At 43.6% G+C, this 26,628-nt stretch overlaps 1 protein-coding gene across 1 annotated transcript in view; it reads right to left on the bottom strand.

Moving 5' to 3' along the window:
- TMEM59L (transmembrane protein 59 like) overlaps positions 1–26,628 on the bottom strand; it is a 64,347-nt gene that overhangs the window by 25,206 nt on the left and 12,513 nt on the right. The window contains exons 2-3 of the mRNA XM_088469002.1: positions 14,075–14,180; positions 10,718–10,812 (exon numbers count right to left, since the gene is read on the bottom strand). Coding sequence (XP_088325128.1) covers positions 10,718–10,812; positions 14,075–14,180 — 201 coding nt within the window. The remainder of the gene's footprint in view (positions 1–10,717; positions 10,813–14,074; positions 14,181–26,628) is intronic.

The following is a 26,628-nucleotide window of genomic DNA, read 5'->3' as shown; positions in this document are numbered from 1 at the left end:
AAAGAAGAAAAACTTTTTTTGTTAAAAAAATAGTTTTCCTTGTATTTCATTTATAGCAAATGAAATCTAGCCCTTTGTTTATTTTCCCATGCTATGTCATAGCCTCTTTATTAATGGGATTGGACTTCTTCCAGAAAATATGCCATTGGTCAAAAGACACCAAAGCAGTGGGACACTTGGGGTAATTTTACTAAAGTGAGAGTTTTTCGAAGTAAGTTTTAGAAGACAACCAATCAGATTCTAGCTATTATCTTCTGGAAGGTGCTAGTTAAATGTTAAATAGAATCTGATTGGTTGCTATGGGCAACATCTCTTCTCAAACTCACTTCAAAAACTCTCCCTTTAGTAAATTTACCCCTTAGGGCCTGATTCAGAGGTGAATGCTAATCCCGTTGCGGCTACGACTTTGTACCTATTGGTTCAGCAAAAATATGGAACTGCTGCAGGCCTGGGATTTGTACAGAGACGTCCTCTGCTGCATCTGAAATACGCCACTTGCGTACTCAACATCAAACATCTGAGCAACTCTGTGGTTGAGATGCAGTCACAGGCAGAAACATGCCTACGAAACGGTCGCAAGGAATCTGGCATTTAAAATTTTTCTTTCGTGACACTTCTTAGCTCCTGCTGAAGAGGTGCTCAACCCTTTTCATCTGGCTTACATACAGTGACAATAAGTTTTTTATAATTCATATTTAAAATTAATTTTCCTTCATTTGTAGCTCATACGGAGTTGAACATATGTCCATCTGCTTAACATAAAATATGTATTATTTCACAATGTATACGCACAAAAACAAGTGTAACCTTAAGTCCATATAAGGTTTTTATTATGTCTCATTACACTTGGATCGGGAGAAGAGAAGGCGGGCAAGCACAGAGTACAGTAAGGGCCTGATTGCTTACTTGAAACACATACACCTATTAGCCATTTCCCTTATGAGTGACTGGGGGCTGGTCATAGGCGAATCTATAATGGGTTCAGGGTTTGCAGTGCATATGGGCCCCTGGATGCAAGGAGGCCTACACCGCACACCCTACACCCATACACTATACCCCAATACACTATACTTACCTGTCCAGCATCAGTGCCACTGAAATCACAGGTAAATTGGTGCTACCACCATTTTCCAAAAGATTTGCTCGTGCGCAATAGAGAAATCACTGTGAACACGGAACGGGTGCCATGTTCAACTGCGCCAGTAAGAGAGGCGAGGTGCAGGGAGATTGCTCACAGGGACCCTACCTCTTTTAAGCTGCCCCGGGGATTGGTGCTAATACACCCTAATGAGGTCAACTCCAGCCACATTAAGCATCTTTCCCTGTGTATTATTTACTGTCATGCCAAAGCCGACTCTTACCAGGAATTGGACTCAATTAAAATGAAAGAATAGTTTTTCACATAAATGAAATAGAAACGGTAAAAAAGGGAAAAACTGAAATTTTGTATCAGTAATCAGGGCTTACATCAAATTTTCTGGAGAAACTGGATAATATGTATCAATCTCTACATAGTATAAAATAAATTCCATTGTGATATATCTTTAACGGTTTAGGCAGCGTAAGCCAAGAGACTACTCGGATATCAGTTTTTTCATGGACTTGCTTCACTAAAATAGTCACTGCTTGGCTCCCTTTTGTCATGCAATAAATGGGTCCCCCTTTCCAGGGCACCCCAGGCCTAGGTGGTGGGTGGCGGGTTGATAGTGTAAGTGTAGTGAAAAAAAAGATAAGTGTAAACATTGTCTTTACGAGTAGAACTGCAGGTCCCAGCAAGCCTCCCCCGCATACTGGTACTTATAAAGTAAAGTTTTAATACATACATACACACTCACACATACTCACCTACAGTACCTGGACTGGTCCCCTTCTCTCTGGAGGCATCTATGGTGTGTGTGTGTGTGTGTGTATTGTGCTTATTTATACATTTCTTTACAGGTGAACTACAGGTACCAGTGGGCCCTTAATGCCCCACATGCTGGTACTTGTGGTTCTCCAAGTACCAGCATGCAGGGGAGGCTTGCTAGGACCTGCAGTTCTACTTGCAAAGACAATGTTTACACTTATCTTTTTTTACACTACACTTTCACTATCAACCCGCCACCCACCGCTTAGGGGTGGCGGGGTTAGCCCTGGGCTATCAGCCTAGGCCTGTTGTGCCCTGTAGAGGGGGACCTCTTTGTTTGGGGATCCACACCTCCACAGGGATCCCTGGCCTGGACTGACTAGCGGTCAGGGGTAAAGTTTCGGCTGGGGAACCCATTGATAGGGTTTTCCTGGCTATGAGATTACCCCTCGCTAGAAAGGGTCCAGTGCTGGTTGTGGAAATTACAGTGGAACCCTACGTATGTTTTCCCCTGTAATTCCAGAATCAGGACCGGATCAGAGGCCAGTGCTGGTTGTGCTAAGTACAGGGGAACCCTACGCAATTTTTTTCCTGTACTTACAAAACCAGGACTATCTATGAAAAGTCCGGGGCTGGTTGTTTATTTATGGAGGGACCCCATGTAATTTTTTTTTTTTAACACTAATTCTTTCCAAGATTTTTAAAGTAAGATACATGCATGCATCTCAGTGATGTATGCATGTATCTGTGTCAAATCGAACTGCTCATGCTGAAAACGATTGCATGACGTTCTTCTATTCATTTGGGGATTTGCAGTTCGCGTTTCAGTTCAGTTTTCATTCGATTTACAAATCGAATGTTAGTAAATGAAAGGATCCTATTGTCCTCTATGTGAAAACATTGATGTTTTTTAGAAATTCGATTTAATTTCAAATTCCTTTTTCTGTTTGATTTGACATTTGATTATGCCTTTAGTAAATCCTTTGATTAAAAAAAAAAAAAAAAAAATCGAATGCAAAATCGAACAGAAAGCAAAATCGAGCTTTAGTAAATTTACCCCCTGATAACCTGCAACATGGTAGGACAAGGTTGCAACTGAACATGGTTAGATTCTCAAGGCATGGAAAATGTGCATAGTCACCGTGAATCACAAAGGTAAGATAGAAGCATTACTTTAAACTACAGACTTTATTATCTATATTATCCGAGTAATGGGTTAACTAAAAAAAAAAAGGGTTTAACAGATTTGCAGCATCTACTTCAAACTGACTTGACCACAGTAAGAACCACATATACAATCTGCAATAAACTTCAATGTGGACTGAAAACAAGGACAGTTGCATTATCTCTATATATTACATAGGCTTTTGACACTTCCTTCCTTTAGAGAAATTACTGTACAATGAAAGCCAAGGTGTCAGCTTCTGTATATCCTACAGTGTAGTATAGTTCGACCCTAACCTTTCATTTTATTTCATATGCATATAAACTCTCTTACATTCAAAATATATTCCAAACTGGGTTTGCTCTACAGAAACACATCCTGACTTACTACTAAGGCCATAAAATGCATTTCACAATAGAAGCTAAAACCAATATAGATTACTAGGATGTAATGTTTAATGTCTTTTGTCTGTATAGGATTTACCCAGTACATGCTGTACTTAAACATGAGAGGTGACTGTAATTTTTCCTGACATGATACTTCATAAGTAAGAAAGTTAGCAGAAGTGAAAGGATTTCAGCAGACACAAAGATCTGCTCAAGTATCCTTGGCCTGATCCAGAGATGGATGCAATGTAATATTTACCTAGTTGAGCGATTAACCTGACAAGAACCATAATATATTATCTGATCCTTGCAGTGCCTCCTGAATAATGTACTATTGTATTACAGATGGGTCCACATATATTTAGCCTTCTGGCGTGTTAAACAGACCTTCTAGTCACGCCATGCCGTGGCGTGACTCGGTAGCGCCTAGTGTCTTCTTGAGCGTCTTTTACATTCAAATGCGTCTTATTCGCAAAAAACTATGTGACTAGATAGCACAAGCAGCTTCTGCTGATTAAAATGATATTCAGCATGCCTATGTTCTCTGTGCGTCTGCGGGTGTATCTGCATGTGAAACGCTACATTACAGTGTCAGCGACTGTAACACTGTAACGTAGTATTTTGCATGCAAATACTCCCGCAGTCACACACAGAACATAGGCATGCTGCATATCATTTTAATCAGCAGAAGCTGCTTGTGCTATTTACATCGCTGTGCGAATAAGATGCTTTTGAAGGTAAAAAGACACACGGAAATACGCTCAGTGTTACTGAGTTACACTGTGTGGTGCGACTAATAATAATAAATTATTATTATTATCCTTTATTTATATGGCACCACAAGTGTTCCGCAGCTCCTTACAGAGTACATAAACTAATAAGTGAACAAGTAACGAGTAACTTACAGTACATTACAGTGCAGGACACGGACATGGTTGATACACATTGCTGCAATAGCTATTAAAATACTCACAATATGCAGCAGGGAGTTAGCAGTCAAGTATTAGGTGCCCTTGTGGGGAGTAAGAAGTAGAAGAAAGTGTAAGGAGAAGCACATGAGGGTAGAGGTCCCTGCTCATGAGAGCTTACATTCTAAAGGGGAGGGGCAGACAGACAGGCGTGACACAGAAGGGGTAGATAGGGAGGAAAGAACATGAAGTCTGTTAGGATGAGAGCTGGAAGGCCATCATGAAGTAGTAGGACTTGAGAGCCTGTTTGAAGATTTGTAGAGAGGAGGAGAGTCTGATAGGGAGAGAATTCCAAAGGTAGGGAGCAGCACGAGCAAAATCTTGGAGGTGGGAGTGGGAGGAAGAAATCAGTTGGCAGGAGAGACGGCGTGCATTTGTTGAGTGAAGTGGATGGGCGGGAGTGTGAAGGGAGATGAGGTCAGACTAAATGACTTTATCCTGTGTGGATGACCCTTTCTAAAACCATGATACTTCAAAAGTAAGACAAAAAGTTAGCAGAAGTGAAAGGATTTTAGCAGACGCATAGATATGCTGACGGATCCTTGGGCCTGATTCAGAGATGGGTGCATTGCTAGATTTACCTAGCTGAGCATTTACTGTGGCTGTGGATTTTTTTGCAAAGTGATTGACAGACATGGACAATTTCTGGGTGGTAATGTACAGAGATAAAAGCAGGCGTGTCACGTCTGTTTTCGGGTGTGTCTCCGACTGCAGTTACAGCAGCCATTCTGCTCCATAGGGGTACTCTGAAGTCCGATAATAAACTGATCAGTGTCCGATGCTGCATCTTTGTATGCAGTCGCTTGGATGGTAGAAGCTGCCAGTGGGTGTTTTAATACAAATCCCGGAAGCAGCGACATTTGCATATTTTCGCACAAGCGCTGTGTACAAATTCACAGCACTGGCGACATTAGCATGCATCTCTGGATTAGGCCACTATATCTGTGTAAAGCCTGGTACACACTGCAGATCTCTCTGCAGATCATATAAACGCTCTGATCCTCGGAGTGGTTATCTGATCAGTGTATACTTTCTTCTATGGGATCGGGAGGTCAGACATCTCAGGGCCTGACTCAGCAAGGATCGCAATTGCAAAGCTGCACGCAGGCTATAGATATGATGTATGCACGCAGGCAGCTATGCAATTGTGATCCTTGCAATACTGCAAATGCAGCAGGAGGTGTATGACACCCCCTACTGCATTTGCAATCGCAGCACTGCGACGGAGGTTGCAGGCTGGGATCACCATCGTGATCATCTGTGGTCGATGGTCACGATGGTGGATGGTGCCAGGTAGACAGTCAGCTGAGTAAGCCTCAGCTTACTCAGGCTGGCAGCCTTGAGAGCCCAGCAGACTGCGTACGTCTATGCAGTCCCTGGGCTGGCCACTCCCGGAAAATGGGGCGGACACACCCTGTTTCCGGGAACACCAGCTGCCCCCACCCCCACTTAAATGCCTCTGCCTGTCAATGAGGCAGAGGCATTCAAGAGCTTGAATGCGTCTTAGCAGGACCCATTCTGCACACTCACAGAATGGGTCCTGCGCACTTGCGTGCACTGCTGAATCAGGCCCTCAGTTTGTAAACAGCTCATAAGATGCGACTTCCTGATCCAACTGTTGCAGGCGCATTTGAAGCGGTTTTTAGGCTACTCTCCTGAGAACACACCTATGTAAATATCGGGCAGATCAGCCGATATCAGTCCGATAATTGCATAGATGTGTAACCAGCTTAATACAATAGCACATACAGGGGCGTTTTAAGAGAGAAGGGGGCCTGTGTGTAGACTCAGTGTGGGCCCCCTCCTCTCTCCGGCGGTCCTGTGGTGCAGTAGATTCTGGCTTAGTGCCGGCAACTACAGCACATGCGCGGGTCTCCGGGAAAATGGCGCCCGTGCCATTTTTACAGTGAATTTTGCTGCTCTGCAGTGCCGGCTCGGCGCTGCAGATCAGCCCCATGGACAAGTAAGTATAAGACTATGGGTGCAGGGTGTGCAGTGTGGTCCCTCCTGGACCCAGGGGCCAGTGTGCACCGCACACCCTGCACCCATTATGGATATAACCCTGAGCACATACCTAATATTTTAAACTAATCCATCCAATCTTTATTCCTGTAACTATCTTCAGCTAACTTCACAATGGTTTCTTAAAGGAATGTGAGGAAAATGAAAATCTACAGCAGTTACAGAAATACTCATCCTACGCAGAAATATCTAAAATACACCGCTCACCATTCGTATATGTCAGCACTGCAAAGCTGCCTACACAGAGCTGAGTAATACAGAACCATTGTTCACAGGGAATGTCAAAGTCTGCATTCTGATTTGTCACTCACATTGATGAATTGCGGACTCTCACACTCCAGCAGTTTACCCATTGTAATTTGCCAAGAGAAACCCTAGGCTTGCTATTGACAGTTGCTAATAGTATGTAGTTTTCCCTCATGTTCAATGTCAGCTCTGCTCTGAATACAGATTCAGTGCAGTATAAAGCACCCAATGTAAAGAAATGCCCAGTGACTTTGCCAAAGTATTTAAGCTGACATGCAGAAATTTACTATTTTTCCCCACAGCTTTTTGCTACAATTTTGCTATTTAAAAACACTATAAATAATTGAGTGTAGCAAAATAAGCTATTGGGAATATATACAATTATACACCATACATGTTAAGGCAACAGACCAAAGGGCAATTTCTCTATCTGACACAAAATAACCTAAAACATTTCTAAGTATCTTTTCAAAAAAATACAAACCCACCATTTATTTTTATTTTCGTAAGGTGTGAGTCTTCTACAAGACGCCAGATTACAACTGGTTAGACAAAATACTCGCTAATAACATAAGTAAATAATGCTGGTAAATTATCTATAACCCAAAATCCAAACAAGCATACAGTAGATAAAACAATCATTGCTAAGGCAAATTGGTCTGCCCGGGCAATGATTTTTGTGCTATGTCCTTAGCAAATACTGTATATCCTAGCAGAGCGAACTTTTTCAGTGGCCCTTTAATTCTTAGTGTGCCAACTACCATTTAACCTCTTAGGTGGAAGTTTATCTATAGTGATACATTATGAATTTTAATATGTTTTTTTTAAAATGTTGATAAAGTTTGTTATTGCTATGCTAGTTTGGATTTTTACTTAAGGATAATTCTGAGATCACCTTTCAGAGTTGTCTTTTTATCAGATTTTGGATTTAGTAAGTAGGCACCTTTTTCTACCTTTCTGTGGCCAAACTTATTATAATGGCGCAGACTATATTAATAGATTTTGGATGTCTAAAGGACTCATGTCTACAGTCAGTTACTAAAGTTCATAAATGGAGGGAACAAATACTGCAGACATGTTCAAGCTAAATAAAAACTTCATACATTTGTGATATCAAAATTTAGCAAAATGGAATTCAATGAAATCTTTTTCCTTGAGCCATGTGCATAAAAGTCTGGTAAACAACCCGTTAAAGGTATCAGTCGACACTTTTGCCTGGCTGTGAGCAATGAAAACATCTGAGGGGTCTATGTACTAACCCTTGGAGAGAGATAAAGTGGACATAGATAAAGTACTAACCAATCAGCTTCTAAATGTCACTTTACAGGATGTGTTTGAAGAATGACAGGAGCTGATTGGTTGGTATTTTGTACAACAAGGAAAAAAGGGCAATAAATCCTGCGCCAAACTTGTTTCAGCCAAAGTGATGTGTCTTGATCCAGAATTAAATGGACATTGTACACTCAGATACGCCAAATGTTCATCACTTGGAGAATATGGAACAAAATTATCTAATAATTGTATTAGAAAATTATACTTGATTGATAGTCACTGTAGCACACCCTGAGTGTAGGTGAAAAGCATGCAGATGAATGCCCCACAGAGAACTCACTCCGCAAAGGTGATAATAAGAACACTTTCAATCACCAGTGTGTAAACTACAAAGTAGCAGAATGCTTACTTTAAGCTTACATAAACATGTAGAGGTTTCTTTACACACGAAACCCACTCTCCTTATATGTACACTTTAGGATGCAGGGTTATAAATGATGCTCACACTAAAGCTGGCCATACACGCTACAATTATCAGGGCGATCCGCCCGATATCCGCTGATTGCCCCGGTAATTGTAGCATGTATGCAGGCGACCGAGGGTTAAATATTGCTCTGTCGGGCATGCCGGATTGTCCAGCATGCCCATCCGATGCGATATTTACGGGGTAAACTGTCGGTCGCATTGGGCAGTGTATGCCCAGCTATGGCCGACAGACAGACATTTCCTGTGTTCCTTCCCATGGAAGGAACAGGGAAATGTCTCCTCCCCCGGGGAGCGGAGCACAGATGTTGGGCTGGTACACTGTGAGAGATATCTCACAGTGTATGCCCTGGACATCTGCGACTGGCATGCTGCCAGATAAATGCCCATCAGACCAACAGACATTTTTATATGGCCGTGTATGCGCAGCTTTAGACTTACTTCTAATCAGGAAGAACATGCACATCTGGGTTTCTTTTCATCCATGTAAATGATCAATGTAGTGTAGAGCTCATACAAAAAAGGAAAAGATCTCTCATGGTGTAGATTCCTTTTAAAACGCTTTAATATCACAATATATAGATATAAAAAACAGAAATGGCAGAAAGATGAAAATTTGGTTGTGTATTCTGGGCCTGATTCAGAGCCGGACGCTATTTGCGCGCGCTCGTTTAGAAAAAGGGGCCGGCTATTTAAATTGAGCGCTCGATCTTTGCTGTCTGTTGACGCCTCTATGTCTGAGCGAGCTAACGAAATATGCGCTCGCTATTTTGTAAAGACGCCCCCTGGCCGCTCGCATCCTACGTCATCTCCGCTATTTATTAGATTAATCGAGTACATCGAAAGGCATCTGAACTGCTCGCAGTGCTTGTGGTTGGATTTTCCTACCGCAATCATGCGACCAGTTCAGGCTAAGAAACAACCAAGTGACGTGGTCGATGACGCTGCTTTGTTAATTATGCACACCCTTAAAACGCCCGTTTTGACCTTTTGGCACGCCTGCGTTCGGATCTCCACTCCCCGTTTACAAGCACCTTCCCCTGTTACCACCCACAAACGCCTCATTCTGTCACTCAAATTAGCAGGCATTCGCTATTTTGCGAGCACACAATTTCCGACCTCTATGACTGGTTCGCGCATGCGTATTACAACCCATACGCATGCGCAGTTGTTCGAACATCGCTCGGAGCGAACGAGCGGCCGCTTACGAGCGGCTCTGAATGAGGGCCTCTGTCTGCTGCATTAAGGCCCCCATACATCAGAGATTGATTGTGTATAAAAATCTTTCCCTTTTTCAATCGATTGTGGCAATTCTGCAATCGATTGAAAAAGGGAAAGATTTTTATACACAATCGATTGCAAATTGCACGATTGCTGCAATCAATCTCTGATGTATGGGGGCCTTTACTTGTAACAATTTCTCATCTGGCAAGTGAGTAGCCCAGTTAACTCATTTATATTCTGTGCTCTGTATTGCAGTAAGAGTTTCTGGTGTTTTGGGATACCAAATTTACTTATTTAGTTTATGTTTGAGGATTAAGGATGCTCCACTTATTATACGACACCTGAATAAGTTTTATACTATGAGTGTATAAGCAACAGCACTCTAATTTGATTAAGTTTCAAGTCTAATCAGTCATGATGTTTATGAATGTGGATGAAATAGGAGTCATGCATGTAGCAGGAACACACCTGGATGTGTGTTAGGAAAATCATTTTGCTCTACCCTAAATTGTCACTATGTTTCACTTACCATATAAAAATTGTATTTTATTTATTAGCATTTACTTATATAGTGCAAGGATATTCAGTTTTGCTTCACAATTGGAAACAAAACAGTAATAAAACAAGACTGGGTAATAAAAAAAAAAAAAACAGAAAGGGGGCCCTTACTCGTAATTTCACAATCTAAAGGAAACCATCCATGTATGTGAACAGGGGCCAATGAATGTTAGACATATTAAATGCACAGCTGAAATCCAGCACATAATCGTGAACTTTATATTGGATTTTAATTTTTGCTCATTCCAATAGTGACACACTTAATTGTATATAGTTGTATGTATGTATTAGTTAGCCTGATGATAGCACTACATATTTGGCTTTTTATTTCGAAGCATTTCATTGAGTTTGTTTTTTGAATTTAAGTACTAATTGCTTATGCCAAGAACAAAGAACAAACAACTAACGCACACCCCCAAACTCATAATGGTCATTAGGCAGAAGAAAAATAAACCAACCAAAGAGATAAAGTCAAACTACATTTCTACTCTTCTTTAAGCTAATCCATAGGTTCATTTTTACATATACCAAGTATGCCTACACATACCTTGTCCTTGTGATTTTCCACTTCAGCATGTTGTTTTCTGCACCCACTGGTACAGGCATATTGTTCATCTGTTTTGGCATAGGCTTCAACACAGGCTAGAAAAGAGAAAATGGGGACATGATTCAAGTGGCACATGATTTAAATGGGACATGATTTAAGTGGCTTCGACCATTATCAGTTTAAGTGAATATTAGCATATCTGAAAATGAAGTGATGTCACACAATAGTAGTCATTGAATTATTGCTAAAAGACAATTAGATCATACAAAACAAGTATTGCATGTAGTCGACAACAAAATAAAAAAATGCACAGGCAAGAGACTGCCTTTTAATGTTATACATAAGGTATTGGACATTCCCAACACTTTATTAATAGTCACCATGCTGTATGTAACCAGCTAACTTTCAAAAAAGCATACACAGATCATGCATGGAATCTTAATAATTAATGCACTTCAGTTTAATATGAAATAAAGGAAAAACAGTTTATTAAGGGAAATATTTTTATGAGAGAAGAGATAAAAGCATTAAAACATTTCAGGCATTTATTTTAGGCTAATCCTCTTTATGCCCATTTCTTACACGTAATTTTAGGGAACAGTAGCTACTGTACTTAATTATTTTTCCAACAACTAAACACATCCATTAAGGCCAACAATATACCACTATCCAGTGATGTTTTTCTCCAAATTCTAACATTAAAGGGTCAATTTACTAAAAGGTCCTTTTAAAATCGATCTACATCATTGGGCTTTTCATCTGCAAAATCCACATATTTTTATCCGTGTCACCTTAATATAGAATTAATAAAGTTGTAAAAAAAAAAAGTGTAGAAAAACACCTTTAGAAGTGCCTAATTTGGTTATTATTAAGTATTAACTTATTACACGGTTATATATAGCAACAATAAAAAAGTATAGATATAAAACTGTACCAAAGCTCTTTAATTCTTTTATAAAAGTGTAAGGAAACTAAAAAAACACATCAGGATCCTTGAGTATGGATTGATACTCCTAATTGCCCATTCTCCACTTACCATTGTTAGGCCCAATACCCTATCCTAATTGTCAGGAAAATCAGTGACAGCTCCGAGCTATATCGATACAGCACTTCCTATAAACAGCGTCACCCTTGTTTCATTGGACCACTCCTATGGCACTTTTGGATACAAGAATACTTTTTTTGTGCACAACTGTGGAACTCAGTGGGAACTCTGATGCCTGTCTGAGGCTGCCATCAGCTGGAAAGGGTTCCGTAAGATACATTGTTTACATTTTTCACTATTGATCGGAAAGTGAAATTAATTATTATATGTATGCTATGGGCGCCATCTATATGACATGAGAGCCTATATATTGTATATCTACAGCCTATAAGGTGCCTGCAAAAACCAATTACATAGCTTTGGTACTGTTTTATATGTTTACCTTTTTTAGTGTTGATATAAATAACTGTGTAATAAACACCTAGGGGTTTATTTACTAAGCAATGATAGTAGACAGAGTGAAAAGAAAGTGATAAGGTGCCAGCCAATCAGCTCCCAACTGTTATCTCACAGGCTGTGTTTGAAATATGACAGTTGGGAGCTGATTGCTTGGCACCTTATCACTTTCTTATCACTTTTCAGTCTGGGCCTGATTCAGACCCGCTCGCGAGCGCGGATCGCTCGAAAGCGGGTCGATGGTGCCCAAGTGCGCACGACGGAGGCGGCTCCGTCGTGCGCGTGCGCGAGACCCGAATAACGACGGCCAAGCCGTTGTTAAGGGTCTCTCACCAAAGGGGGCGTGCTGTCGATGGTGATTGACAGCACACCCCCTTTGGTGGGCGTGCCGGGGACATGGCTGCCCAGACGGAGGCGTTCTCATGGGAACGCCTACCGTCTGGGTCCGGCCCCACTGACATCACTAGTGATGTCAGTGGGAGTACTTTTGGCTCTGATAGAGCCAAAAGCACTCCTGGGCTTGCGGTAGCGAGACCCTACCGCAGGGTCTCGTCACAAGCCCGATGGTCGCGATGGTCTTTACCATCGCGACCATCATCACATGGCCGCTCGCTATAGATGTGGGTGGTCACCCACAGCTATGCGAGCGGCCAGGAGGCCGCTCCAAAAGCTAGGAGGGACGGCCCTGATTCAGAGCGAGCGCTCTGTCAGAGCGTCCGGCTCTGAATCAGGGCCTCTGTCTCCTAACACTGCTTAGTAAATAGACCCCTTAATAATCAAAAGAGGTATTTCTAAAAGTATTTTTTTTTTCTTTTCTCTTCTATCTAAGAAAAAAAGATTCAATTTATTCAACTTGCTGCTGCTGTGTCATGCTAAGATAACCATTTTATTTAAATGCACAAGGAAATTTGTGTTTAAAGAAAAAGCACACAGCATACTATATTCAGAGTCAACATTCTGTGGAAAGAGCTATAACAGACATATTGTACTCTATTTGCAATAAGAGTAAAGCACCGAAATATAGTAGTATGGTAATCTTTTTGTGGACTGTGGGCCTGATTCAGACCCGCTCGCAAGCGGGTCGATGGTCCCACAGTGCATGCGCCGCCTCCAGTGTGCGCATGCGCGAGACCCGTCCAGCGACGGCTGCTCAGTCGCTATGGGTCTCGCTACAAAACAGGGTGGCTGTCGATGATTGATAGCTCGCCCCGTTTTGTAGGCGGGGAGGGGGGTGGCTGCACAAACGCAGGTGTTCCCTTAGGAGTACCTGGCGTTTGTGGGCGGCCCTACTGACATCACTAGTGATGTCAGTAGTGGACTTCCTGCTCTATTAGAGCAAGGAGTCCACTCAGGCTTGCGAAAGCTGAGACCCTACCACAGGGTCTCCTCGCAAGCCCGATGGTCGCGATAATTGCGATGGGCTCCAGGCCGCTCGCAAAAGCTGTGGGTCACCCACAGCTTAGTGAGCGGCCTGAAGAAAAAAAAAAAAAAAAGAGCCCTGATTCAGAGCGTGCGCTCGCCAGCAGTGAGCGGCTCTGAATCAGGCCCTGTATGTGGTGACAGTGTGATGTATTGCGTGTGGGGTCAGTATGATGGTGATGAGTTGTCTGTGTGTGTGTGTGCAGATATTGTTATTGAGTGAATGAGAGCTAAACCTGTATGTTTGTTGGGGTGTTTTTAACCTTTTCCTTAGCTTTAGACTTTCCTAGACATTATACCACTGGAAAACCTAAAATCGGTATTTGACTGTATTTAATAAAATAGATAAATAAGTATTTATCCAGCTGCTATATGCTGTGGCAAATGTACTTTAAAACAAAAATCTAAAGAACTGTATATTCAAAGATACCTAGTCATAGTCTACCAACAAACTGTATCCCTTTATTGTATTTTTATTAAGTATACTACTATCTTACCTGACTCGCATTCTGCTCTTGTGGTGTTGAAATCAGCAGTGACATCCACAAAGTGACAGATGGAGAAGAGTCTGCATCCTCTGTAACAGGCACCAAGGACATCATCCTGTCAGGGGATTAATATATTCACATTTATTTATTTAAAGCCCAAATTCATTCAATTTCAAGAATTTTCAAATATACCTTTTGATTTGTAACACAATTGTATTCTATATTGACAGGATAAATAAAAAGGAAGCATAGTCATTTTCATTGATCCCCAGTAATGACATAATAATAAGTACTAATTTCTGCAATAGTGATTTTATACTACGCGATAGCCCCATGATTATATGGGGTTGCAGATTTCATGTCTGTCTGTACTATGTTCATGATTTCCAGGCCACTTTCCAGCACAATCTATTACCAGTGTGACAGATCTTCTGTAACATTTACAGTATTTTACAAATCAGGGCTTTCACTAGAAAGATTTACAGTATGATTTTAAGTATGTGAACTTAACTATTAGAGTGATATTCTTCAGTGACACCTAGTTGTTAAGTATCAATGTGCTGGGGCAGAATTCTATATCCCTGGACCTCAAAGTAACATTTTTGTGAGGCACTGAGCAGGAGTCTTTTCTGAGCATGTGATAGCCCAAAGAGCAGAGCTGAAACCTCGGGATGAGGAGCCAGCACTGTCAGCCTCCTCACCTCTGGGTCACTCAGTGGCCGCACCTCCCGTCGTGGTGAAAGTACCACCACCGGTAATGTGGGTGATTTTGCGAAAAAATTATTCTTCCCTCAGATTCAGGAGACACTTCTGTGATGCAGGAGATTAGTTCCATTTATGCCAACATGCTTTTTATCCTTTCTGAATTGGATACTATGGCCATTTTCACTGTCAATTGTGTGGGTTGTTGAACAGCTACCCAAACTACAAGCTATTTATTTATTAACAGTTATTTATATAGCGTACAAATATTCGACAGCGCTTTACTGAACTGTTTGTGGAAGCACACCTTGTGAAATACACACTAATTTACACTTTGGCATTTCTCATAAGGGGTGATTCAGAGGTGGACGCAGGTACCTGATATTTGACATCTGAACATGTATCCAAGATGCACTGCGCATGATGTTTACCGACAGGAGAAGCAAATTGAAATTACACGGAGAGCCATGCAATTTCAATGGGCGTTTCTGGGCGGTAATTGGAGGGGTGGCTCACAGTCATGGGCATGTCAGTGACTGCATCCAAAGACACAGTTGCATTGACAAAGGCGCCCAAGGTCACTCTGTCCGATTGTGCGCCTATGTACGGACATCGACGGATTCGCACCGCAGCTGGTCGGCAAATAAGTTGGATGTCCTTCAGCCATGGCATTATCATAAAAGCCGGAGGCACTACTGCGTCCACCTCTGAAACAACACCATAGTTTGCAATAAAGTTACCCCATACTACCAATCTTCCAAGCACTCTTCAAGTTAGGTACAGATGTGTCCTCATACATCTAGTCTCAATACGCCATGCCGAGTGTCTTGCCTGGCGTGAGTTATCAGTTTTATTCAGAATGAGATGGATGTATGGAGTGAGAAGGATGTTGGAACCCAGTGGGTTTGTTGTGGTGAATGAATGGGAAGAATTTGGGCACTCAGTGGGATGTGTGTGAAGGAAGCAGTTATCAAGTGAAAAGCGATCTTCCATAGTCACTGTGAGAAATGCAGGGCATAATTGGAGTGAAATTACTTGTCTGGAGAAGGTTTTCCTGACCTGGACAACCTCGAGTGACCAAAAATCAGAATGACAAATTTATTAGAATGTGTTACAAATGGAACAGATTCGAAACAGCTCATCAAATCTGTGCTGCTCTGATGGAAACACCTTGTAGCCGGTGGCTTAAAGGGATGTATTGCAGCCCAAAAGGCCCATAAATAAAAATAAGAGGCCATTGTGGCCAAAAAAGAACAGGAGCTGGACCTGATTCTTTTCACAGACAAATCGAAGTTTGAGGTGTTTGGGTCCAAGAGACACAAGTTAGTTTATTGTGCGGCAGGTGAGCACAAGCTCATTACTTTCCAAACAATTTACAATTTGGGTGATGTTATGCAATTAATGAACTGTAGTGTACTAAAGAAGTACCTAAAATATACTGGTGCTACTATTTTACCTATCCTTTCTAAATGTCCACTCCCTCTGTGTTGGCCCATGGTACTGAATGTCTTTCTGTCATTTCAACTTCGACGTCATCTTGCCTCTTCACACTCAATCTTTCAGAAATAGTTAATTATATTTCTATTGTCCAATAGAAGATACTGTACCAGTCTAATGGAATCGGTATATAAAGTCAGCTGTCAGGATGTCTCCTGTCAAAATACCAACAGCGGCATTCCGATGGTTGGTATCCCAGCAGGGGTTGGGTATGTATACTTACTGTCATGCTTGCCACTGAGGGGTTGGAAGCTGAGGTCTGAGGTTGGGGGAGAAATCGGAGACAAGGGGCCTGAATGTAAGATCTCCTCCTCCACAGGGCTTGGATGTTAGCGAGACCCTATCAATGGTGCGGAGTCTAACCTGCTGGGAGGTATTCACCAGTGACCCCTACCAATTGGGATATGGGTTTTAGCTGCACCCAGTAGGCAGGTAGCGGTCCTTTGATCTGGTATCCAAATCCCATAGGAATAGAGAAACACACAGATGGTGGCCCGAAGATTATGCCTCGCTAGGAGACACAACTTCACTAGAAATTGGTCCTTGAGGTACCTACAGATAGACGTGTGTAGATACACTATTGCACTGAAGGATGACTCCTTGGTATTGAGCACAGGCAAAGGTGGTATGACGCACAGTAGCTCCAGAAGGAGACGCTAAGAGGTACACGGGCTGAGGTGGTAAGACGAACGGTTGCTCCGAAAGGAGAGGCTAATTTGTACACAGGCGGAGATGTTATGATGCACTGTTGCGCTAAAGGTAGCACAGAGTTTGCACACAGGCTTGAGATGTTGAAACGCACTGCTGCACTGAGGATAACATGGAGTTGGCTCACTGGCAGAGATGGTATTTCTGAGTTGCACACAGGCTGAGATGTAATGACGCACAGTTGCACTGCAGATAACACAGAGTAGCACTCTGGCAGGGGTGGTCAAAAATGCAATAGAGAGAACACAGAGGAGATCTCAGAGGAACCTGGTACAAGAACTTGACTAGTATACATTAGGACAAACTTTGTCCAAGCAACTTCCTGGTGTTCTGGGGCCGGTTATATACCCAGGGGAAGCAGTTGGACAGCATCAGCTGACTCAGACAATACTACCATTGGTTGGAGACACTGTCACGTGAGAAGGACTGTCATGGCGGCGCCCATGACAGAAACCTGATCCCCAAGACAGAGGGCAGACCATGGAAGTCCATGAGCGCCTAAGGCAGAATACTCAGCGCATCACCCGCCTCTGCATCAAACATCTGACCGCACAAGAAGTCAGGGGAAGCCGGCACGGAGGAAAGAGACGGACGATCCTAGGCTGGACCCTGACACTTACCCTCCCCCCTTCTCTCCCTAACCCTCCCTTCTTGCAGCCTATCCCTAACCCTCCCCACCCCGCACCCTAAGACTCCCCCCTTGGTGCCTAAACCTAACCTTCCCCCCTTAGTGTCTAACCCCTCCAGTGGTGCCTAACCCTAGCCCCCCCCCTAGGGATGCCTAACCCTAACCACTCCCCCCAAAACCTAACGCTAACCCCGTTATGTAACCTAAACCTGACCCTACCTCCCCCCTGCGGCTAACAGTAAGGGCGTCCTGGACTTACCTAATTTGGGCTGGTGTCCTTCTGGATTCCGGTGTTGGGATAATTATAGGCGTAGGTATTTCGATGCCTATCTTAAGTCTCATGTCAGACATTCAGCGCCGGGATTGAGATCGGCGGCATTGCGGCCTCCGGTCTCACAACTACATCCCAAACCGGACATCTCTAATTCTGTTGACAAGACCGCAATAAACCTTACCCCTCATTCCCACTGCCTAGGTATCATTCTTGATGTCCTTTACTCCACACATTCAATATGTATCCAAATCATGTTCCAAACCTTTAAAAAATCATATCCAGAATATGTCCATATCTCACAAAAAATACTGCAAACACTCTAACTACACCAAGGTACATCTTTTCACTTATTTCAAAATATTTCCCAGCTTGACTCCTCCACACTAGGCAAGATCTGTATCTCTCATCCACACTCACTACCTGGTCCCATTTAGGGTTACAGTTCATAAATCTGATCTATGGAAATGAACATGGCATGACAAAAAAAAAAACTATTTGCTGGAAACTATGTGATTCAATTATCTCATCAATCATAAACTGAAATAATTGGCTGCACATAACATAAAATTAGAGCTTGGGAATTGAATAAGTAAAAAAAAAAAGAAATATTCATCATCCATGTCATTAAGGGCTGTCGAACATAAGATTATCATGACTATGAAGAGTAGATATACACTATGAAGATGGTACGATTCATGTAAAATGAGCTAAACAACTGCATAATTTTATGGAACGGCACAGACACGTATCAAGTGGAGAGTGTGACAGGCACCATTACTATTGCCAGTTGAATGCATTGGGCTAAAAATAGTCGTGAGCTAGCAAACTTTTAAAGTCCTCTCCTCTTCTGTTTACAGTATGATTATGAAGCTACAGTATTGCAAGCTACAAAAATACTTCCAAAAGTGATGCCCATTATGGAGCTCTATGTGGGGCCCCGGTAGTCCCACTCCTAACTGCTTGCATTGTGGCCGCCATCATGCTACTTGATGCAGCAGCTGGAATAGGTGTAAGTGCTCATGTGCTGTAACAATGCGCATGTACTACAATAGGCTTCTCCCAAACATAAGTTGACACATGCCAAAAGCCTTCGACTGACATTAAGACTAATTCAGCAGATGGCCCAGTGCCCGGGAGATGCGAATAGCCAGCATACAGTACTATGCCCAGCAATGGTCTGGAAGTGGACAGGAGGAGGTGCAATGTGGCAAAGCCGACAAGCAATTCAAAGACAAATAGGACAGGATAAGTGTGAAAGAAAGGAAACTAAGTAGGTCATGCAACAAAACACAAAGGCAGCAAAAGCTAAAAAGAGTGAAAAAAAAACAGAATAGACAAAACTGCAATGAGGCAAAGGTAAGTTAGAAATGATATATATACACAGATAAAATACAAAACACAAGTGAGCAACTGTTGATCACATGAAGCTACAGCAAGAATGCTGCAGGGTGATATTATGGGATCAGGATCCCAATTATTGAAAACAATGGGCAAAACAGAACCAAAGTACAAGTTCAAAAGCCAAGGGTTTGGTAGACAGGAAATCAAGCCGGGTTTAGAAAAGAAAACAAAGGCTTAAAAAGAGTCAAAGTTAGAAACCATAGCCAGGTCTTCAGAGCCAATAGAGTAAAAGAGGAGCAGGAACAGTTAGATTACAGAAGACATCAATAATCATGCAATGTTTTAACCTTACTTCCTGCCTTATATCCCGACAGCCTGCAATGGATTGGTTGAGGCCAGGTAGCAACAGATGTTAAAAACAGAATGGGTATGAAGTCCCGCAGCTAAATAGCCGCCGGTTCATATCCCAGCGCCAGCAGCCTGAAGGGAGAAGATCCCGACAGGGAAGGTAAGTACCCTATCCCTACCTCTCTCCCCCCCCTAACCCTCCCTTAGTGGTGCCTAACCCTAACCTCCCCCCCTAGTGCCTAACCCTAATCTCCCCCCAGGGGTGCCTAACCCTAGCCCCTCCTTATCGCACCCTAAACCTAACCCTCTCGTGGGAGTGCCTAACCCCAACCTTCCCCCGGGGGTGCCTAACCCTCCCACTTAAGGGTGTCTAATGCTAACCTCCCTCCCAAAACCTAACTCTAACCCATCACACTCCCTAAACCTAACCCCCCATGCGGCTAGCAATGAGGGCGCCCGAACTTACCTCATTCAGGCTGGTGACCTTCGGCATTCCGGCATCGGGATTAAGATAAGCATCGGTATTTCAACGCCTATCTTAAGGCCCTTGTCGGGATTCTGACATCGGTATTGAGACTGGCTGCCTTGCGGTCGATGCTCTCATAACTACATCCTGTTAAAAGCATACTCTGAATGATCAAGTATACTGTCAATAACCATTGTGCTGGCTGATATGGCAAAGTACGCATTCACAATGCAGCAGATCATAAGTTTAAATTCCATGAGGTACATCAGTGCTCTTGCATCAATGTACCACTGTTCACATACAGGAACACAAATTACTTCCCTGACAAATTAAAAAAACTATGTAACTAAACTAATGCAATCCTAAGCTCACAAAATACACCCCAAGCTCAACTGAGCTCCCATTACAGCACAATCAAAACTTAACATATCAACGCACAAAATGGGGACCACAAGGTCTGAAATTGTCATTTAGTTAAGCAATGTACCCTAGCCTTGGTGTTTAAAGGCCACCAGGCTTATTTTAGCCCTCTGTTATCCTAAATGATGCCAAATTGAGTGGTATTTTAGAAAAAGAACTGAAAAGTTTAATTTAATGAAAGGGGTAGTTCGAAAACTTAAGGAAGTGGATGTGGAATGCCTCTATCCCACCGACAGATGTGTCCTTTTATACTGAGTTTGTCTTCTGCGCATGCCCAGAACAGTAGGCAAACAGAGTGATTTAATGACAACGGAGTGGGTTAAACTTCGAGTCTGGGGGCTGGCTTAGGTAACACCATGTGACTTAGCATGCCCTATTAGAATAGGTGTGTGTGTTTTAACTTGGAAAGTGAGGCTGTGTGGGCTATTCCTACCTTGACAAGAGATAAGTGCTGTATAGGATCTCTGTCTTATTAAGTGCTGTTATAATATAATATGTATTGCTTTTGAGTATTATTTCCTTCTTCCTCTTTTTTCTTAGCTCTCTTTCAGTCTATATTTTCCCTCACTGTTTCTTTTCATTTTTTCCCCCCAATTTTATTTCCATCATTTCGTTCCTTTCCCTCTCCTCCTGTGTCCTCTCTTTACCTGCATCTATCTATTTTTTCCCTGGTCATATCCCGCCCACGCCGCTCTCAGAACCCCCCCCCCTCCCCCCGGCATTACCTGGATAGAGCCGGGTCCCCTGCTAGTGGAACACCCAGGAGGCCATGGTGCGCGGGCCTGCCGCATTTTTGATGGCGCCTGACCCTGGATGGTCCGAAGTGGCTTCTACTCCGGGGGCTGCGGTTGCTGGCTACTGCTACTGTGCCTGCCCGCCCACATGTCCAGGCTCGCGGCAGTGCTAAGATCTGCGTACGCACTCAGGTGCGTGTCCCCACATGGGTCTCGGCAGGGACACCCGCGAGTAGACTAGGGGTGGCCACAGGTTCATGACCAGCCTGGTCTCAAGCCCCGGCTCGTGCCTCCAGGGCCAGCATAAGGCGCAGAGGCGCTGAGGCCCAAATTGAAGATGGCGGCTCTGCTCAGCTCCCTGAGCCTGCTTCGGGGGGGACGGGGCTTAGTCGCCATTTTAGTAATCAGGATCAGAGCTTGCTGCAGGTGGGCTCTGCCAGCAGTTCTGTGCTAATGAATAATCCGGCTCCAGGGGCTTCTCAGAGTGCAGGGCCATAGTCACAGGGGCCTAGTTTCAGTGTGGGGCCTCAAACCTAAATGCCATTGGTATGCCCACAGGCTATGGGGATTCTGCTGGGGTTATAAACATTATGTCTTCCATAAACATTATGTCTTCCATGGCCACTTTATTTGCCCCTTTTATAACGGCATTCTCACAACTACCTGGGCCCGGGTCTTCAGCTGGTGTGCCCCCCGCAGTTCCTACCCCGCAGTTTCCAGCGACCATGCCCGAACAATTTTTGTCAGCAGTGGGCGCATTCGGGTCCTTAGTAGCGAAAGGTAACCAAGGAGCGGTCCCTTCCCCAGTATCAGCCATTTCAGCTACGCTTTCTTCAGCACCTTTGACTGTGCCAGCAGCTACGGAGCCAGATGCTGTGTTACCTTCTTTTTCAGATGGCGATGCCAGCGACAGTCTAGAGGAGGCAGCTGTGGACGGGGAAGCAATTTTGGCCGATTCCTTGTGTGGCGAGCAGCCAAGTACGTCAGGTGGGTCTTCTTGCGTGGATGATGATGACAGTAGCAGCTGGTGTTCCTCTTCATCGCTGGTGTTAGATGCCAGCAGCTCTGCCAGGGCATGCAAGCAGGTTGCTAAATATGCTAGACGTGAGGCCAACCGACGTGGTAAGTCATCTAAGCGCAAATACTTGCGCTCAAGTGATGCCTCTCGCAAACATTATAAACGGTCACTAGGGGTCTTCTGCAATAATACGGCAGTCTTGCGTGGCTTATGTCCATGCTGTAAGCGCAAGATTACTAAAGGGGTGTATGTGGACATTTTTGTGCTCACAGACAAAACAAAAAGGGATTTTAAGGTGAGGGAGTTGGCCTGGACGCTTTCAAGTCCTTTAGTAATTGGATTGCGGGTTTCTGCATGTTTGCATCATGCTATTTGGTAACTCATCCTCAGGAACATTTAAATGTTCTCAAGTATCTGCACCTTATTAATAGCATGCAGTGCAGTTCACATGGCGGACTTACTACGAAGAATTTAGTCGGAAGCAGGATGGGAAGTATTGAGTTTGGAGGTAAGGACGTGGAGGTGTGGCTATGAGTCACACAGCCTCAGCATCTTCCAGTTGACGCTCCTACTGTTCGTCGGCTACCAGGCCCGGGCTGTCTTTAAGCTCAGTCTCAGAATAAAGGCAAATGTTTTGCTTGTAACAATGCCACTTGTAAACGGGGCAGCGGTGTCGTTTTCAACACCTCTGTATGCGTTGCGGCGGAGCCCTAATCATTTCCAATTGTTCCCGGCCGGCTGGACAGCAATCTTAAAAGCCAGCAGGGAATACCGGTGCCTAGTAAGGCATCGTCCCCAGTGTGTTTGGTATCCAAACCTTGAGGATGCACGATTTTTGTATTCAGGTTTTGCTGTTGGTTTTTGGCTGCCCAATAGGGTCGAGGTTAGTGTCGCTATACCTCCGGAATTTTGTTCGGTAGTGTATCAGTCTTTTGACGAGGCTTTGGAGTTGTTTAGGTCATATGGCCCGGAGCTCTCATGGCTAAGATAGATGTGGAATTGGCATTTCGTCTACTGCTGCTGCATCCTGAGTCCTTCAGGTACATGGATTTTTTCATTGGGAATGGCTATTTTATAGACAAGTGCTTGCCTATGGGATGCTCTGTTTCTTGTGCCTTTTTTGAAAAATGTTGCAGCTATCTTCATTGGTGCGTGGAGACTTCTTGCGGGGGTCACAGGATAGCTCACTATCTTGATGGTTTCCTGTGTGTGGGTCCTGTCAATTCAGAGCATTGTGCATTCCTTTTGTTTTCATTGCGAGCTTAGTTTTTCCATTTTGGGGTACCAGTCGCCAAGGGGAAGATGGAGAGTCCTCTCGCTTGCTTATTGTTTCTGGGTATCGAGATCGATACCCTGGCATGGGTTTGCAGGCTTCCTCAGGACAAGGTTTCGAAGTTGCGCGTCACTATTGCTACATGTTTGGCTGTTCGTAGCATTGTTTTGCAACAAGCACAATCGCTGTTAGGTCTGTTGAACTTTGCCTGTAGGGTTATCTTGATGGGTAGGGTTTTTTTGCCGAAAGCTGGAACAGTCCATGGCTTGGGTATCCAGACCGCACCATTTGGTTCGTTTGTCATCTGAATTCAAGAGGGATTTGTCCGTTTGGGCATCTTTTCTCGAGAAATTTAATGGTGTGTTGATTTGGATGGCCCCAGCTGTTAACAGTTTTCAGTTACAGCTTTTCACTGATGCGGTAGGTTCCGCTGGTTTTGGTTGCTGCCTTGCCGGCTCCTGGTGTGTGGCACCTTGGCCTGAGGAATGGGTACGCTTGGGTCTCACAAGGGATCTTTTGCTTCTTGAACTCTTTCCAATCATGGTTCCATTGGAAGTGTGGGGCAAACGTTTGTGTAATCGCAGTATAGTGCTCAGGTGTGACAACCTTGGTGTTGTGCATAGGATTAACCATCAGCGTGCTAAATCAGTGCTAGTGTTGCGAGTTTTGGCGCAGTTTGTCTTAACATGCTTGCATTGCAACATTTCATTTAGGGCGTGGCATATTCTCGAGCAGAAAACTACATAGCTGATGCGTTGTCTCGGTTTCAATAGCCTAGGTTTTCAATCTTTGGCCCCTGAGGCTGATGCTATGGGTGTGCTTTGCCCCTCTTATGTTTGGCAGGTCATCAAGCTGGCATGATGGGCTTAGCAGAGAGGTCTCTCGCCCTGGGTACTCTGAGAGATTACCGCCATGCTTGGGAAGAGAGGGTAGAGTATTCCCGTAGCCACAGACATGGAGGTAAGAGCAGGCATCAGTTGATGCTTTCTTTTATTTGGCATCTCTATGTCTCTGGCAGATCCAGAGCGGTGGTATCTCATTATTTAGCTGGTATTTCATTTTTCTGTAAATTAAAAAGCCTTCCAGACTTTACCAAGAGCTTTCTGATTCAGAAGGCCTTGAAAGGTTGGGCTCGTGTGGTTCCGGTAGCACCCAAAAAAAAACGTCTTATCAATGTTTCCCCCCTTTCTTTACTCCTCGCAGCTGTAGCATACATACATTGCGGATTCGGTTTTTGAAACTTTTTTGTTTAAATTAGCATTCTCTATGGCCTTCCATGGAGCTTTTCGGATTTCGGAGTTGGTGGCAGCCTCCAAAAGGGTTGATGCTGCTCTGTTCCAGACGGATGTACTGGTAGGATCAGGCGTTCCAAAACTGATCAGCTGGGTAGGGGCCATTGGATTTCGCTAGTGCCTTCCGAGGACCTGCAAATTTGCCCCATTGCACTGGCCACACAATATCTTGAAGTCAGGCCTGCTACTGCGGGCTCCTGGCTTTTGCATACGGATAGGTCTCCTTTGACAAAGTATCAGTTTGGATGGGTTTTGAAGCACTGCGTCTCTTGTGTCGGCCTCTCCCCCCGGGATTTTGGTACGCATTCTTTTCTTATCGGGGCAGCAACTTCCGCCGCTTTCGCAGGATTTTCTGTATCTGAAATTAAGGCTTTAGGCTGTTGGAAATCCTCCAGCTACATTCGGCCTCTGCATTGATTGCATTTCGCATAAAATAATGTTAAGCTTATTCGTTTGTTATGTTATTTGTTTGTTTACCTTCAATGTATGGTCTTGTGTGTCTTGTTTGTCCTGTCTACTCGACTCGGGGATTACCTACTTGTCGCTGTGGCAGCAGAAGTCTGGAGGCATTTAGCCTTTTATTTTGCCTAAACTGAAGGACCTAATTCGGCTTATTGGCATCACTAATTATAATTCATATGTCCCTTAGCAGGTTTTTTGTTTTTTTCTCCGGCCGAGTTATCCGTGTTTCCCTGCTTCCCCCCCCCCTCCCCTCCCGCTCCTCATTTACCCTCATATATCTTTATGTTTGCTTTGAATTGGCACTGAAGCTTGTCTAAAATTCAGCCTGGCAGCTGGTTACACCACTATTTTTCTTTTTGGCAGATCCTCCACTAATTAATTATAATTGCAAATTCATTTCATTTTTGCATTATTTTTCTCCCCCTTCAGGTGTTAAGCTTGACTCTCTCAAAGTATGGATTGTTGGCCATTCATATGTTTTTTTTTTTTTTAGTCTGCTAAGTTCATGGATGCTTGTGGTGCTCCTTCTTTTCTTTGCTCTGATTGTGTTTTTTGGGCTGGTAAGTTCACGGATGCTTGTGGTGCTCCTTCCTTTCCTTGCTCAGATTGTGTATGGTGGATTGGTGTGAAAGGGATGTGTCCTAAACTTTTAAAATCTGCAAAACGTTTTGGGACTCCCGAGGTTTTGCTGATTCATTTAGGTGGAAACGATCTTGGTAAGATGACTAGGTTTGAGTTGAGGAGTTCCATGGCTGGCGACATTGCTAGGATTTCGTCAGCATGGCCTTCTTGCAAGATTATATGGTTGTTTATTGTGCCTTAGCTGGTCTGGCGATTGATGAAACCAGAAAGAAGGTGAATGCAGCAGTTGCAAAGCATATGTTAGCCTCTGATGGTGGTGTCGTGGTGCATGACGGGATACGTTTCCGGCATGCATATCTGTATAGGAGAGATGGCGTTCTTTTGACTGAAGAGGGGGTTTTGATTTTTGTTGAGGATCTGTTCCAGGTTATTTCTTCAGTGTTTTAGTTGTGGTATGGTGGCGGTGCATTGGTCCAATAACCAGACCTTCGCATTGCCGGGAAAGAACGGCAGGTCGACACTTAGGGTGCAAATCTCTTTCAGTTTGTATTATTATAGTCTTTGGGTGTGCTCACCCTCTTTGACTTGTTAAGTTCGCTGGATCACCCTGCAGGGGATAGTGTCATCACCCTTCGGGGTGGGTATTCATGTTAGAGGGTTGAGTGGATACCTTTTTGTTGACAGTTGTTTAGTTACCGTTTGCTCTGCACCTTAGGCAGTGTCCGCTTGGTATGCATGTATGTGTGCTGCATGTCTGGAGTAAGCTAAATGTTGCCATCCTTTCTTTGCCACCATATCTTCAATCAGTTTAGATTAAT

This window comes from Taudactylus pleione, unplaced genomic scaffold (assembly GCF_031769625.1).
Source record: "Taudactylus pleione unplaced genomic scaffold, aTauple2 ptg000087l, whole genome shotgun sequence".
In the NCBI taxonomy this organism is placed as follows: domain Eukaryota; kingdom Metazoa; phylum Chordata; class Amphibia; order Anura; family Myobatrachidae; genus Taudactylus; species Taudactylus pleione.
The sequence above is the reverse complement of the archived record's forward strand: the minus strand, read 5'-3'. Positions and strand labels throughout refer to the sequence as shown.